Genomic DNA, 18,035 nt, shown 5'->3' with positions numbered 1-18,035 from the left:
CAGCAAAATTAAGAGGAAGGTACAGAGATTTCTCATATACCCTCTCCCCACACATGCATCCTCTCCCTCATTATCAACATCACTCACCAGAATGGTGCATTTGTCACCACTGATGAAGCTACACTGACACATAGCAATCACCCAAAGTCCTTAGTTTACTTTAGGGTTTCCTCTTGGTGTTGTACATCCTACAGATTTAGGCAAACGATGTACTCATCATTATGGTTAGGTTAGGTCCTACAGCCCTAAAATTTCACTGTCCTAAAATTGACTTCTTTCACTTAGTAATATGCATTTAAGGTTCCTCCATGTCTTTTCATGGCTTGATAGATTTATTTTTCAGCACTGAATAATATTCCACTGGATGCGTATACCACAGTTTATGTATCCATTCATCTACAGAAGGACATCTTGTTTGCTTCCAAGTTTTGACAATTAAAAATAAAGCTTCTATAAACATTCATATGCAGGTTTTTGTGGGGCATGCATTTTCAACTCCTTTGAGTAAATACGAAGGAGCACAATTGCTAGATTGTATGGTAAGAGTATGTTTAGATTTATAAGAAACCAAGAAACTGTCTTCCAAAGTGGCTGTACCATTTTGAATTCCCACCAGCAATGAATGAAAGTTCCTATTCCTCCACATCCTTGCCAGCATTTTGTACTGTCAATATTCTGGATTTCAGCCATTCTAATAGGTGTAGCAGTATTTCATTTTTGTTTCAATTTGTGTTCTCTGATGACATATGATGTGGAGCATGTTTTTATATGCTTATTTGCCAACTGTATACTTTCTTTGGTGAGATATCTATCTCTGGCCCATTTTTATTTTTTTTTAACTTTTTAAAAAATTTATTTATTTTTGGCTGTGTTGGATCTTCGTTGCTGTGTGTAGGCTTTCTCTAAGTTGCGGCGTGCGGGGGCTACTCTTCGTTGCGGCGTGTGGGGGCTACTCTTTATTGCAGCATGCGGGCTTCTCATTGTGGTGGCATCTCTCGTTGCGGAACACAGTCTCTAGGCGTGCGGGCTTCAGTAATTGTGGTACACAGGCTCAGTAACTGTGGCTCCTGGGGGCTCTAGAGCGCAGGCTCAGTAGTTGTGGTGCACGGGCTTAGTTGCTCTGCGGCGTGTGGGATCTTCCCGGACCAGGGCTCAAACCCGTGTCCCCTGCATTGGCAGGTGGATTCTTAACCACTACGCCATGAGGGAAGTCCATCTGGCCCATTTTTAAATCAGGTTGTTTGTTTCCTTATTGTTAAGTTTTAAGAATTCTGTGTATATTTTGGTAACAGTTCTTTATCAGATATATCTTTTGCAAACATTTTCTTCCAGGCTTTCCTTCTCATTCTCTTGAACTGTATTTTGTCTTAAGATCAGAAAGTAGTGAATATTTTTTAAGGTAAGAAGGAAGAGCACTGATTCTGATACTCAAAGCACACCATAATTTCAATTTTACAGGACAGCCCTGATCTAGTATAATTTTAGGCAATTTAAAATTGTCAAATGAGTCTTTATCCTTTACGATCAAATATTAAAGACAGTAAATCTTAAACAGTTCAGTTTCCCAAAATTATAGCTTATATTCTGCTCATATTCTGACATTTATCTTTTGAATGATTTAGAAGATATAGTTGAGGCTCTGCAAAGCAATATCACTGCCATGTCCTATTTTCCTATTTGTTGTAAGTTCTTAAACATTTACTTCCTAACATGCTTTCTGCCTGCAGTAGTACTGCTGGATGCTTTATAAACTCTGGAGTAAAGTTTTGATGCCTTGTGCAAGAGTCATTGCCTTGTGGGACAGATATTGACATGAAAATGCAGGAGAAAAATCTGTCTCTTAGTGCTAAAGTAGAGAAATTCTAAGACTATTACAGAACAAAAAGGAGATTTAGGGAGAGAAGGGGAGAACGTTTTGCTCTCTTTTGTTCCCAGAAAAGAGTAACAATGTTGGAAGGCTGCAAGGTAACAGCCCTCTGAGGTGCTTCTTTCCCTACCTACCCACCTGTCTCTCGGGACATTCAAGTGCTCAGTGATTCTTATTCTAGAAAACTCAGAAAGGGGAAGGGGTCAAGGTGAAGGTGGCTCGTCAGGCAGCTATTCGAGTACCAGGGCCTGAAGAATTGTCATGATTCAACAGTAACTTTAAAATAAGCTCTTTCTAAAAATATCCTATCATGCCAACCAAGTCTGTCAGAATGTCTAATATTGTAGCGTGGAGGGGTCAATGTTTTGGCATATACAAAGAGTTGTTTTGTTTTTTGGGGGGTAGAGGGAATAGTTTGTTTCTTTCAGTTCAAGAGTTGAGTGCAGGGGCTTCCTAGTGGCGCAGTGGTTAAGAATCCACCTGCCAATGCAGGAGACATGGGTTCGAGCCCTGGTCCGGGAAGATCCCACATGCTGCGGAGCAACTAAGCCCATGCGCCACAACTACTGAGCCTGCGCTCTGGACCCCATGCACCTAGAGCCCGTGCTCCACAACAAGAGAAGCCATCTCAATGAGAAGCCTACACACCACAAAGAAGAGTAGCCCGTGCTCGCCGCAACTAGAGAAAGCCCGTGTGCAGCAACGAAGACCCAACGCAGCCAAAAATAAAATAAATAAAATAAATTTATAAAAAGAAAAAAAGAGTTGAGTGCAGATACCTCCTGAGGTGGGTAATATTCTGCCTGTCTTGTTGATTAAATAGATTTCTAACTGTAACTGTCGAGATCAAGACCTTTGGGATACAAAGAGAGCTAAGGGTTGATGAGTGGTTCAGTGTGTGTGTGAGAGTGTGTATGTGTGTTTTGGGATGTGGAGAGAGGATTAAAAATGGATGGTTTGATAGTGGGATGAGAGGACCACTGAATATTAAGGTAACGTATGCCAGAAAAATACTTCTGGTTTTATGATTTCCCTCATACCCATGACTGATCCCGGGAATACTGAGAGTATCAATAAAGGACTTTACTATACATACAGATCACCTATGGTTCTTGTTAAAAAGCAGATTTTGATTCAGTAAGTTGAGGGGTTGGGAGGGGCAGGGCCTGAGATCCTGCATTTCTAACAAGATCCTAAGAGATGCTATGGGCCACATTTTGACAAGCAAGGACCTAGCAAACCACGGGGTTCAGTTCATTTCTGGGTGGACCAGCTAATGGCTGATTCAAGCTCTGAAGAAGCTCTAGAATTGACCCAGCTGCCTGTGGGACAAACACATGGCCACTGCTGCCCATGAAGGTGGTCCTGAGAGCCCTGCCAGTCCTGTGCAGAACAGACACACTTGTGAGCGGATGGAGTACTATACCTTCTTAGTTTTGTTTTGACCAAGACAGAGTTTCTCCTTTATAGGCCAGTCTGAAACTAAAAGGGCTCTTTATGGCCTCAGTGAAGCTGTGCCTCACTTTTGTCACAGAGCAAAGGATTCATCTCAAAATGCAAATCTTGCAATAACGTCCTAATGCACTCTGAGGTTGTATGTACCAAGAAGCCCTCAGTTTACAAAGACATTTGGTGACGAAACATGGCAAAATAATATCTTAAAGTAGAAATATTCAACAAATGAAAACTAAATGCTTCTTTCCCATTTTGGAAATCTAGGATTGAGCATAACCTATCAACAACGTCTGTTCTAGGAGTTGGCAAACATTTTCTGATTTTAATCTGCCAGATAGTGAGTATTTTATGCTTTGTGGACCATATGGTCTCTACCACAATTATTCAGCTCTGCCGTTGTAGTACAAAAGCAGCCGTAGACAGTACATAAACAAATGGGCATGGCTGTGTTTCAATAAACTTTACTTACAAACATAGGCAGTGAGTGGGATTTCACCTAGCCGTAGTCTGCCAACCTCTATTCTAATCAATCTGCAGAGAAAAACACCTAGGCATTATTTTTCCAGGCCTGTTCCATCTCATTAAGGTTACTACTTTGGAAGATGATGCACCAGCAGTCACGTATGTACTTAAAGCTGATCTTTGTTCTTTGCATGTTAAGAAGAAATCTGTATACATTCAATTCATCCACTTGCATTTGCCAGGAACTGGAAATACAGTGAGAAACAAAACAATTACTTCTCTTGAGAGGTGTAGTGATGAAGTAATGAGGCCTTTGCTAGGGCAAACATTAAGAGCTATGAGTGCATCACAGAGATCCCTAGGATTCTTCAAGTCTGAGAGGTACATAGTAGGAAGTTTGGGATGGGAAAGTATTAGGAAACAGTAAGCACAAACATCAAGAAGTCATGGAGAACATTGTGTTTGGTAAATTGGATTGAAATATTACCTGTTGGATTGAGGGTGTATTATTTTTTAAATGTATTTATTTATTTTTGGCTGAGTTGGGTCTTTGTTGCTGTGTGTGGGCTTTCTCTAGTTGCACTGAGCAGGGGGGCTGCTCTTCGTTGTGGTGCACAGGCTTCTCATTGCAGTGGCTTCTCTTGTTGCACAGCACGGGCTCTAGGTGCACGGGCTTCAGTAGTTGTGGCGTGTAGGCTCAGTAGTTGTGGCTCACGGGCTCAGTAGTTGTGGCTCGTGGGCTCTAGAGTGCAGGCTCAGTAGTTGTGGCGCATGGGCTTAGCTGCTCCATGACATGTGGGATCTTCCCGGCCCAGGGCTTGAACCCATGTCCCCTGCATTGGCAGGCGGATTCATAACCACCGCGCCACCAGGGAAGTCCTGAGGGTGTGATTTTAAAGAGATGTAAAAGATAATAGTCAGCATCAGGAAATGAAGATAGGAGTGTAATGCGGGATTAAATCATGATCAGATTTGTGTGTCATGCTGAAGAGTTCAAACTTGTCCCAGATGGCATAAGGGGAAGAGAATAGTCATTCTGCTGACCTATTCACATACTCTCCATATAACTACCCCCCAACCTCCTCAGAGATTAATAGCAAGGGATCATTTATGATAGCAAGTCACAGCCAGCTGTGAGTACTACTTATATCCAATAGCAATAACAAACTACCAATGAGAATAAAACATAGATGCATTTAGATCACAAAAACAAATTCCTTCCAATGCGCTATGTGCTATCAAGTGACATAGCTTAAATTGTATATACTTATTCCTTAAAGTAAATTAAAGAATAGGAACAATAGTATAATTTCTAATTAAATGTCCAAATAATTGATACAGCTCATCAGATGTGTTATACTGTACCCAATGCCATGGTATCTAGAAAAATCACAAAATCCCCTAGCCTGGAAATCATTTAATTATATTTAATCCACATATTCCTAAAGTCAATAGGTCCTTCTTACATTTTTAAATTGTTTTAAAATGCTAATAGGATTATTTTACAGTACAATAATGGAGACTTATTAAGGAAATGACGTGAATGTATAATGTGATAAGTAAAACAACGTATTCCAGCCTCTCTTTCGTCCCAGACACCCCACGCACACAGAGAGAGAAAAGCTATAGCCAAATAAAAGTTTTATGAAAAAAATAGAAATTTTAGAAAGAGCACAATAATACCATCAGTCTTAGGTTTATTGATGTTGTGTCCCATTGGAGAGCTGTATCATTGTTTCTACTCTTAGTAATAAAAAAATTTGTGGGTTTATGGATATGTAAACTGTATGGTTACTTTTCAAATACCTCAAAGCATTAGCTGCAGTAATTGTTTTACCAGGTTTTGGTTAAATGTCTCTTTCTCCAGGAAGCTTTCCCTGACCTCTCAGTGCTGGTTGGTGCCCCTCCTTTGCATTCTCGTGGCACCCTGCACTTCTGCTGTCACAGCACTAAACACAGTGCCTGGCTACCTATCTATTTTCTAGGCTGTATGCTCTTTAAAGAAAGCTCCATGTCTTTGTCATCCACCATTAAATTCCACTGCCTTGCCCATAGCAGGGCAGTAATGATGGTTTTTAATCAATAATAATTTGTTAGATGAATAAGTAAAGGTTTGGGGGGGACTAAGTTACTACTTTATCTTCCTATCACAATATTTTGTTCATTACCCATGTCTATTTAATCCCTCCAGGCTCAGTGAACCCTCCAACAGATTCTCTGCTTGATGCTACAGAATCTACCCGTGGCATCCAGCCTTCTCCAGCCAACAGCATATCTCCTACAGGTAAGGATGTTTTCATACTGTTTTACTTCCCATGAGCTATTAATCCTTTAACTAAGTAGGTTGATAAAGGAAAAATTTTCAGAAAATTTGTATGATTCATGCCCTGTTCTTGCCTATGGCATTTCAGGTAAATATGTTAAGTACTATTCTCATGGATTAAATGAATTAGCACAGTTTCCAAAGTCCTTCACTTGAAGACCTGGCAAAATCAGGGTCAATAAATCTTCAATGAGAAATTTAAGTTCTGTATTTATTATTAAATAAGTTAATAAATTGACAGTCCTCCTCCACAACTATGTTCTCAGTAGGGTGTTTAAGAAATTGGTTGTAAATGGGGATCCTGTGGGCCAGAGGTGGGTAGATAGTTTTAAATTTAAATTTGTTCTGGTTCATATTAATTTTGACAAAGTTGACTGGTGTGGACTTGAATTCAGCCTCCTAGTGGCATTATTAATAATGGAGTTCAGGCTGGGTCAGTGTTACTGTGGCAAAGGGATAGCAGTGACTTTCAGAAGTTGGCATTGATGCAAACAAATCATAAATTTCCATATCTATGGCCTTTTTGCTTAACAAAGAGCCAAGGTGACTTTCTCTAACACAGAAAAGGATGTTCTACATAGAGTAGAAGTATGCTTTTTATTTCTTATTTAATTAAACTATCAATTTTAGCTCAAAATGAGAACTGAAAATGGAATAAGACAAAGCAGTCAGTAGGAATGAACAATATAGCCTGTAGCCTTTAGCATATAGCCTGAAGTCACTGTCACAGGTTGATATTTCTCAGAAAATGAAGCATGTGGCAGGATGAGAAATGCCTGCAAATCACCCAACAGAAGTTTTACATCCATCTGATTGTTTCCTAGTTCTTAAGGCTTTGTAATTTTCTTTTTTTATGCTTCTTTTTCTTCCACTTTTAACTCATCGTTTAGCAATAAACCATAGTAAATTATGATATTCTTCATTCAACAAATATTAGCATATTCAACATTAATACCTTAAGTCTCTTTAGTACTGTACTGTACGTATTAGCTATCCACTGCTGTATAACAAATTACCCAAACAAAAGTTAACTACTTATAACACATATATTGTCTCACGTGGTTTCACATGAGACAGGAGCAGCTTAGCTGAGTGGCTGGCTCAGGTTCCTCCATGAGGTTGTAGTCAAGCTGTTGGTTGGAGCTCCTGTCATCTGAAGGCTTGACTGGAGCTGAGTGAGGGCTCTGCTTCCAAGCTTGAACACGTTGGCAGGAAGTCTCAGCCTCACAATATGGCAGCTGTCTTCCCCCAGACCAAGTAATTCAAAGAATAGAGTCACCAAGACAAAACCACCCTCCCTTTTTATGACCCAGTCTGCAAAATTGCACACCATTACTTTTGCTATATTCTATCTGTTAAAAGCAAGTCACTAAGTCCAGCTTACACCCAAGAGGCAGAGAATTGGGCTCCACTTCTTGAAGGAAAAAGTGTCAAAGAATTTGTGGACAAATTAAAACAACCACATCCTATCACTTAGAAGACATTTGCACCTAAAATTCAATGTGGTTTGATATTCTCTATTAAGAGAGATAGACAGAGTAAGCATTACCATTTCCATTTTCCAGATGGGGACACTGAGATGCTGAGAGCTTAAATGACCACATGACTAATAAGTGGCAAAATAGTATTCACACCAAAGTCTTCTGACTATAAATCTAGTTCTCAAAACATTAGATGCCATGTTTTCTCCAAATGGTCTAAACACTTCATGAGGACAGGGACCATATTTATGTCGCTTCCTCACGCGTGCTTAGCACAGAGTAGGCATGCAAAAATATTAGTTGAATAAATGAATGAAAAGAATAAATGAGAATAATGTTCCTTCACTATGTAGATATCATTTAATAGACTGCATGGTGTCAAAAAAAGATGATAATTTGTTTCTGCCTTCTAAAAGGTTGCCTTGTACTTGGAGAGAGATGACATGCACATATGAAAATAAGTCCGAATAGTAAGGTGAAAGGTGCAGTGTTTTATAGAATTAAAATGCTCAGGGAGAGATACGGACCAAGAAGTCTTAAGTTTTGAGTATGGAAAGGTGCCTATGAGTTCGTGGAATCAGGAAGCGTTACAGAGAGAGATGAAATAAGCTGACCCTTGAAGTATGTAGTGTATGTATTTGACTATTAAGAGCTTGAAAAAACATTTTAAACAAAGAGAACAAAATGACCTGTTGTGCATTGGTGAAGATATTCATGGGGATTTGAGAAAATTTTAGTAAGTAAATTTGGGTCAGAGGAGTGGGATTGTGTAGCAGAGAAGCAGGGGTGAAGATTGGAAACTGCAGAATAAAGAGAGCCTTCAGACCCAGTCTAAGGATTCTAAATGTTATACCTTAAGAGATGGGAGGGACCTCATTAAACATTTTTTTAGAAGGGAAGTGACATAATTCATTCACCAAATGTTTATTGAGCACTTCCTATGTACCAGGTGCTCTTCTAGGTGCTAGAAATACAACAGTGAACCAAACAGAAAAAAGAATCATGCTGTCATGGCGTATCCATTCTGCTAATTGAAAGCACAAATGAATTTCTTCTAGCTCAGTTTTCTGTGGGGTTAGTTGACATATACTAAATTGTTCCATCATTTCAAACACCATTTTTATTTCTGTGAAGAAATTCAAGAAAAAGGAAAGGACATTTGTTATCTTCAAAGAGTCTACAATCTAATATAGCACTAGTATTAGAGAGGTTGAAAGAGCACAGTCAAATAAATATATTTGTTTAAAAGCAGAAAAACTGCTACCTGATCTGCTATGATACTAAGGTGATACAGTTTGGAAATTTCTGGAGAATCAAAAGACCTCCTTAAAAATAAGGCCCCATTACACTGGACCTCAGGACTGTTTTAGATCAATGGTTCTCACCAGGGTGATTTTGCCTCCGCCCCCCTCCCAGGGACATGTGCAGTGTCTGGGGACATTTTTGGTTGCCAAAATGGGGGAAGGGGCGGTGCTCCTAGCATCTGTTACATGGAGGCTGAGGATGCTACAACATACGACAGGACGAAGAATTATCAGGTCCAAAATGTCAATAGTGCTGAGGTTGAGAAACCCTGTTTTAGTTCCAGGCTCAGGTATAATAAGACTAGCTATTTCTCACTTTACAAAATCTGGACCTCTGTCAAGATAGTAACAAGATAATGTTTGGGATAATTTTCAGTCTGATTTTTATATGTCAAAAAAAGATGTTAAATCAATGGCTGCTTATATCTAAGTGAAACTTATTTACTTAGAATAACACTGAATTACAACTGAAAAATCTAAATCTCATCCTGGCAATCTGGAGGGTAATTGTGAAATCACATGATGACTGGCTGCCTCAAAAGCCGGTAGGATTCACCCTTGTGTTCTTTTAAGAAAGGAAATGAGGTGGAACATGTCATGGAAACCAACTTCAAAAGGCTATGGTTTTGTTCTAAATTCTAAGATGTAGTGAGCTATATAATTCAGTCATAATTATTAAGCTACAGATCTTGCTGCAAACATCCAATTCATATTCTTTTTCTTCCTCAATGAAAGGATATTCTTGAAACAAATGTAGAAAGTAATGGAAACAATGGAACCTTATAACTCACAGCCAACTTCAAGAGTTACACAGGGAAGCCCAGCTCAATTCAACCTGAGCTAACTGGTGTTTTCTGAGTGCCAGCTGCATTCGCAGCACTGTCCTAGAAAAAGACAGGAGGCTGACAAGCTAAGTGGTGAGATGAGACAAGCCTGCATGGAGCCATAGAGACCCCAGACAAATCTAGGATGAGACGGTACTGGCGTAACTCCAACCTTCCATTGCCCTGAGCAGAGCCCTGTGCCTTCTAACGCACTGGCCATGAATTGCCTCTAGACTACGTAGCCTCAGAGAGCAGAACCTCAGAAACCTCAGAGAGCATAGCCTCAGAAACACCAGCCCAGACTGTAGCAGTCATCCAAGACCTTCTTTCATTCAACAAACACCAAGTGCTGACAACGAGCGAGGAATTTTTGAGGCGCTGGGATACAGTAATGAATGAGACAGGCAGGCCCCCTGCTGCACAGAGTTTACGATCTAGCCAGACCCGCTTGCCTAGCCTCCCATTTCACTGGCTACCATGCCACAGACCTTTTGGCTTTGCCTCCTATTTTTGTGTACAACTCTTGGACCTGATGGCATTTACTTTTGATATTAAGCCCTCTCTAAAAACTTAGATAATCCTTACAGTCTGGATCTTTCTACTCCTGGAAGCTTTGAGTGAAATACCATATCCAGTCTGATTCTAACCATTGGCCAGCTCTCCAGGTGAGCACACCTGATCCTTGGCGAGTGGGGGGAATCAGAGAGGAAGGGTACAGACTGAAGGAAGTAGTTCCACAGGGGATGCGATGAAACTACTAATTTATGAGAAAGCCTGTCAGAAATGGGTGGGAGATCAACCTGGAATTAGATGAGATTAGTCCAACACAAATACAGGGGAAGCAGATTAGATCATTTGTAGATCTGGATATTCTAAAGTGAAGAGGGGGGTCCCAGAGAGACTCTGCAAGGCAATGAGAAGCCTATGTGATTTGTTTGTGATAGCAACTTCTGACACCTTCTCTGGTCATGCCGTACCTGTCTTCAAGGGTCAGGACACCTCTGTTGCTGTCTGATCATTTCTGCCTTTATCATATGTATCCAAGCACCGAAAATTAAGAAAAGTAAATGAGTTCTGGGATCATGGAGAGTAGAATCAGGAAAGTTGCACAGGGGGTCTGGAAAGAAATATAGACTCAAATAGAAGAAAGGTGAGAGACAGATCTTCACATAATGGTCTTGAGCAAAGACATAAAATAAAATGCATGCAGGACCTAGGAAGATAAGCAGGATGAGTGCTGGCAGTGCTTGTTGGGAAGGGGGCTGCAAGTTGCTTAGGTGAGGTGGAACCAGGTGGAGGTGAGCTTAGGTTAATAGGCTATGGATTCGATCTGCAATCTGAACATCAACAAACATCCACTATGGCTTTTTGAGTATATAAAAAATGTAAGTAAAACAGAAGACCAAATGATGATGACCAGATGATATAGATTTAAAGTGATAATGGTCTGAACTAGAATGGGCATATGTAGAAATTGAGAGTTCTGTGTGTGACAGAAGCCTCAGCAGGGTTGTCTGCCTAAATGTGGGGGAATAAATAAAATATTTTTATAAAACTATCACACAAGGGCTTTCCAGGTTTTCTTTTTCTAGTTATTACCTAAAAATTTTTACCAACTGCCATGATTGTATTATAGTACTGAGCAATAATGTTAACAATGTTTGTTAATATTTGAGTGCCTCTGATGTGCCTGGCACTATTCTAAACTAGTAAATGTATTATCTCATTTAACCCTCCCCAAAACACAATGGTATAAGTACTGTCATTATCCCCATTTTACAGATGAAGATACTGAAGCACAAAGAGGTTAATTAACTTGCCCAAAGTCGTGCAGAAAGTGAAACAACCTAAACAGTCAGCTGCAAAGCCCAAGTCTTACTGCCTCTGAGAGTACATGACGGGTGCTCAATAAATGTCGTTAGACATTGAATAAATCCCTTCTAGTGTGAAGCTGGTATTGCTGCTATGAAAAGGTCAATATGACAGCTATGCCTATATTAATCTTTCCTTCTCTGGACCAGTGCTTTCTGAGAAATGCTGCCTCCAGAAGTGGGGCTGACATTTCCTCAGTTGGAAATAAATTGGAGAAAAAGACCCTCCTCCATTCGTTACTCCTTTTCCTCTCAACATCATTATACTATAATTCTTATTGCCCAGAGATATGTACAGAATCCATACAAAACTCCAGTGCTCTCCCTTGAATCCTAGGAAATTCTGGACATTACATCTTTCTCACCACCATTCACCTGGGACGGACTTTACAGGTTGTTAAAGAATTTCTCAATTTTTTTCCACTCCTGTCACCCACAGGTCAAGGGTAGCCTCCTTGATGACTGACTTACCTTGGTATGTGTTTATTCAGTTTTCCCCCTTTTGGGTGAGGTACGTCTGGGGAAAAGCTATTGGACGTCCTATTCAGTTCATTTCCTAATTATTGAGTGTCTGTGAACACACCACATGATGTGTGATGAGCTCTGTCCTGCCTACTGTCATCTTCCCCCAAAGGAGTCTTGCAGATCCTTTCTGGACTAGTAATCCAGCAATACACATTACCTTTAGTCCTTCAGTGAGCACATGTTCCCCAAACTATCTGCCTTCCATGGGAAAACAGTTGTATGTAGAAATTAAGGTTTCACACCACACATCTCCTTTACGTTGACCTGAGGATCAATACCCACCTTATCCTGACATTGGGGGTTGATGAGGCTGACTTGGGTGTGTTTAGATGTATTTGCTGACCTGTATTCTTTTAAGTGCAATTTTCCAGTCAGTGCCATTGTGGGTTTAAAGGCTCTTTGTGCTGCAGGTGAATGGATGGAGTACAATTACACATCTGTCAAGGAGACTGGGTACTTATGTCGATAAATGCTATGTCAATAGAATGGAAGGCCAAGTGAAAATATTACTATTTGAGAAAATAAGTTAAATTTTCAAGTTTAATTTTACATAAGAATAGGCAAAGTCTTAGACAATTGAGCTTGATGAACTCGATCACTATGACAGCAGCAGCCTGAACTTACAAATAAATTTTACCTCTGTTTTCAGTTGAATAAATAAACTGAACTGGGTAGATTAGAAAAAATAATTTTCTTTTGCCCCATCATTCCCTGTCCAAATGAGCTCTGTTGAATTTCTGCCTAGCCTCTGAAAGAAATTTTAGGTAATTTTTTTCCTTGGCTTTTTTGGTGATTTTCATATAATAAATATTATCTGGTCCCTTTCAGCCACAAGAACAGATTTGTGTCAATAATTTTAAAAGCTTGTCAATGTAATGTCAAAATTGCAAAAGTTAATTCAGTTCAGAACTCCTCTCCCTCCTTCCCACCAACTGTGGGTCTACCTCAGCTGTGGAAGCCTGGGATGTGAGGTTGTGTCTTTTATGTCTCGGGGTGGGGGTGGGGGGGTGGGTAAGGGACAGACATGGGAGATGTCTTTGAGATTTCCTGGCTCCATCCTGTTCTCCAGTCCTAGTTGTTGGCTTGACTGTCTCTTTGGAGATCATGAAATGGGGAAAAGAGAGGAGGGGTAGGTAAGGAAAGTCCTTCCTTGTCAGGCTGACTGTAATCTGACTTAGGTGCCCTAAGGCTGGGGAAAATAAAAATTGCCATCTTGACCTCATGGGGCACTTTGGCAGATTTCAGAAATCTGTGACTGACCTGTCCCCTTGATGGGCCATGCTTCTCTTTCGGTCTCCTGCGTTCCTCCCCTCCCTGCCTGTTAGCTTCTGGGGGTTGTCAGCTTGGGAGCTTTTTTGTTCCTCTTAGTATTTTTTCCTGGGTGAGATTTCTTTTTGTGGCATTCTGTTTTGTCTGGGAAAACATGTACCTTGGCCTCCTGTTTGGGGAAGTGCTCTTTTTCCCCAGAAAAGAGCCATATCTCTCTTCTCTATGCACATTTAGCACTACTACTTAAGCATAGGCTCCCAATGTAGCCTCTTTAGCCTGAGTAGGGCACTAATCCCCTTTGTCCCAAACTCCAGTACACACAGTACACACAGGTCAAGAGATCTGAGTGATGTCTGGAACCCACACTTCATTTGGACTAAGGTAAGGGAGCATATTCTTCTTTCCCTCGTCCATGAAAAGGGACTTGACTCACAGCACCCTAACTCTCTCCAAAGAAATCCTCACCAGGGCTGCTTTCATGTGGATGATGGACCAGAACTGATGAACCCATTCTCCTCTATCTTCACATGTCCTTCATAGGTGGTCTAAAATTCTACTTTAGAAGTGAGGATGACTTGCCCTGTAATATCATTCTTTAGCCTTTGGGACCTCACCTAAAATGGAGGTACAAAGAGTCCCATTTGAAAATTCTGCTCTGCATTATCCGTTAAAATTAAAAGAAATTCAGTGACACCAGCAACAACAAAAAAGAAATTAAGAAAACAACCTCATTCACAATAGCATCAAAAAAGAGTAAAATACTGAGGGATAAATCTGAGCAAGAAAGTGAAATATCTGTACACTGAAAAATATAAAACATTGATGAAAGAAATTGTAAGACATGCAAACATGTGAAAAGACATCCGATGTTCATGGATTGGAATAATTAATATTGTTAAATTGTCCACACTACTTAAAGCAATATACACATTCAATTCAGTCAGTCCCTATCAAAATTCCAATGGCATTTTTCACAGAAATAGAAAAAACAACCCTAAAATTCATATTCACAAAGGACACCAAATAGCCAAAGCAATGTTGAGAAAGAAGAACAGAGTTGGAGGTACCACACTTCCTGATTTCTCACTATACTACAAAGATGTAGTAATCAAAATAGTATGGTGCATGCATAAACAGACATGTAGGCCAACGGAACAGAATAGAGAACCCAGAAGTAAACCCAAGCAAATATGGTCAACTAATTTTCAACAAAGGCACCAAGAATGCACACTGAGAAAGGATAGTCTCTTCAATAAATGGTGCTTAGGAAACTGGATATCCACATGCAAAAGAACGAAATTGAACCCTTTTCTTATACCATACACAAAAATCACCTCAAAATAGATTAAAATTTTAAATATAAGACCCGAAACTGTAAAACTCCTAGAAGAAAACATAGGGAGAAAGCTCCTTGACATCAGTTGGCCTCAGCAATGACTTTTTTGATATGACACCAAAAGTTCAGGCAACAACAGCAAAAATAAACAAGTGTACTACATCAAACTAAAAAAAAATTTCTGCATAGCAAAGGAAACAATCAACAAAATACAAAACGATCTATGGATTGGGAGAAAATATTTGCAAATCATATATCTGATAAGGGGTTAATATCCAAAATATATAAGGAATTTATTCAATTCAATAGCAAAAAACAAGAAACCACCTGCTAAAAAATGGACAAAAGACCTGAACAGACATTTTTCCAAAGAAGACATACAAATGGCCAAAAGGTATACGTAAAGGTGCTCAACATCAGTAATCATTAGGGAAATGCAAATCAAAACCACAGTGAAATATCACCTCACACCTGTTAGAATGGCTATCACCCAAAAAATTAAAGATAAGTGTTGGCAAGGATATGGAGAAAAGAGAACCCTTGTACACTGTTGATGGGAGTGTAAATTGATGTAGCCTTTAATAGAAAACAGTATGAAAAACATGGAAAATGGTTTTCGAAGTTCCTCAAAAATTTAAATGTAGAACTATGATTTGATCCAGCAACCTCACTTTTTGGTATATACAGAAATGAAATGAAAGCCACCTCTAAGGGATATCTGTGCTCCCATATTCACTGTACTATTCACAGTAGCCAAGATATGGAAACAGCCTAAGTTCCCATTGATAAAAAATATATGTTTATGTATGTGTGTGTGTATATATATATATGTATGTGTATATATATATATATACACATATATATATACATATATGTTATTCGACCTTAAAAAAGGAGATCCTACGATATGCAACAACATGGATGAACGTTGCGGACATTATGCTAAGTGAAATAAGGTAGACACAGAAAAGGACCTACATGATCTCACTTCTATGTGAAATCTAAAAAGAGTCAAATACATGGAAGCAAAGAGTAGAATGGTAGTTACCAGGGCTGGGGAGGTAGAGGAAATATTGGTCAAAGTGTACAAAGTTGGAGTTAAGTAGGATTAGTAAGTCTAGAGATCAAATGTATAGCATGACGACTATAGTTAATAATACTGTATTGAATATTGGAAATTTGCTAAGAGTAGATTTCACATGCTCTCATCACACACACACACAAAAGTAACCATGTGAAAAGAGACAACATGTTAACAGGCTGAGTATAGTAATCACTTCACTATGTATATGTCTATCAAATCATCATGTGTACACATATACAATTTTATTTTAAAAATTTGTAAGTAAAATAAAGTCATTGAAAATGAAGCAAACATGATGAGGTGATGGTTTACCCACTGAGATGGTCCACAGAAAGCTGCAGTTCTTGGCAATGGTGTGATGGATTGACAGGTAATAAACAGAGTTCTAAAAACATGGCCAAGGTGAGGATGCTTGAAGAAAATGCAGAGAGACAAGAGAAAGAAGAAAAGGAAGGGTGTTAGCATGGGTACTGCCTTCCTTAATGGGTTATTAAAAGCAACAGAGGACACTCGGCGTGTAAAACACCAGGTAGTATAGTACCCGGTTCATAGTGTCAAAATGTTACGTTTTATTATTAGTTCCATTAAATCCCTTTGGGAACATGGTAGGAACCCAAGGTAGGAAATAAAGTGGTTGAGAAATTAACCAGTCTGTCTTTGTTTAAATTGTTTGGTGTGTGTGTGTTTGGTGTGTGTGTGTGTGTGTGTTTTAATAAAAAAAAAAACTAGAATTATGTATCTACTTCTACTTGAGATGGATTCGGATGTAAATGAAACTCCCATGATCTTATGAGTGGAGGAGGAAAGTGGGCAGTGAGAAAAAGCAGATATATATAAAGTTGGCCTGAAAGGTCACATGTTATATCCAATTTATTATATTCCCACTACTCTACTCTCCCCCTTGCTCACTGGGCTTCACCCAAATCGGCCTCTTTGCTGTTCCTCTAACATGACCCGGGTGCTCCCACCCCAGGGCCTTTTCACTCATTCCCTCTGCCTGGAAATTCTTCCCCCCAAAATCCACATGGCTCACACCTCATCTTCTCCCAGTCTTTGTTCAAATGTCACCTTCTCAATGTGGGGCTTTCCATGACCAACTCATTTTAAACTGTAACACCCTCTATCTCACTTCCTGTCCTCTTTCCCTGTTTTATTCTTCTCCTTAGTGTCTTTTAACATCTTGTATAATTGACTTGTCTGGCTTTTCCCCACAAGAAAGTAAATCCCATGAGGGCAGGACTTTTTGGTCTGATTTGTCTACTGATGTCTCTCCATTGCCTAGAACAGTGATAACACATGGTTCTCAATAAGTATTGATAACTCCATAAACCTTTGGGGGTGGGGTAAGGATATTTTCTAAAGTACAAAGAAGAAAGTGATTAACAAGGGAAGGGTTTTAGAAAGAGCAGAAGAAGGCTCCCTGAAGAAAAAGGCACCTGGTCACAGCCCAAAGACTGGCTAGTCTCATGACAGGAAACTAAAAGGTGATGATGGGAGAGAGGAGAGAGGAGAAAAGCAGAGGATATAAAGGCCTTCTGTTTTGAGTGGTTGTGTGTTAGGGACCATGACTGAGCTCTTCCACGGCTAAACCTTGGTTCTCAAAGATTTCCCCCCAATTAATCTGCCTTGGGCTCTCTAGCGTTTCCTTCCATGCTGTTAACAAGGCTAACTATACTTTTTTTTTTTTTTTTCGGTACGCGGGCCTCTCACTGCTGCGGCCTCTCCCGTTGCGGAGCGCAGGCTCCGGACGCGCAGGCTCAGCGGCCATGGCTCACGGGCCCAGCCGCTCCGCGGCATGTGGGATCTTCCCGGACCGGGGTACAAACCCACGTCCCCTGCATCGGCAGGCGGACTCTCAACCACTGTGCCACCAGGGAAACCCCCTTTTTTTTTAATTTAAAAAAATTTTTATTTTACTGAAGTATAGTTGTTTTACAGTGTTGTGTTAATTTCTACTATACAGCAAAGTGATTCAGTTATACGTAAATATACATTATTTTTCGTATTCTTTTTCCATTATGGTGTATCACAGGATATTGAATGCAAATGAACTTATCTACAAAACAGAAACAGACTCACAGGCATAGAGAATAGACTTGTGGGTGCCAATGGGGAGGGGCAGTGGGGAAGGGGTGGATTGGGAGTTTGAGACTAGCAGATGCAAACTATTATGTATAATGGATAGACAACAAGGTCCTACTATACAGCACAATGAACTATATTCAATAGCCTGT

The 18,035-nt window shown here is 39.9% G+C and overlaps 1 protein-coding gene across 1 annotated transcript in view; it reads left to right on the top strand.

Annotated features, from left to right (window-relative positions):
- The window catches only part of CD96 (CD96 molecule), an 85,263-nt gene that overhangs the window by 42,249 nt on the left and 24,979 nt on the right, over positions 1 to 18,035 (top strand). Inside the window, 1 exon segment of the mRNA XM_033432239.2 lies at positions 5,976 to 6,068. Coding sequence (XP_033288130.2) covers positions 5,976 to 6,068 — 93 coding nt within the window.

The sequence above is a fragment of the Orcinus orca genome, chromosome 5 (assembly GCF_937001465.1).
Source record: "Orcinus orca chromosome 5, mOrcOrc1.1, whole genome shotgun sequence".
NCBI classification, from domain to species: Eukaryota; Metazoa; Chordata; class Mammalia; order Artiodactyla; family Delphinidae; genus Orcinus; species Orcinus orca.
Note: the sequence above shows the minus strand (reverse complement) of the source record. Positions and strands in the feature narration are given on the sequence as shown.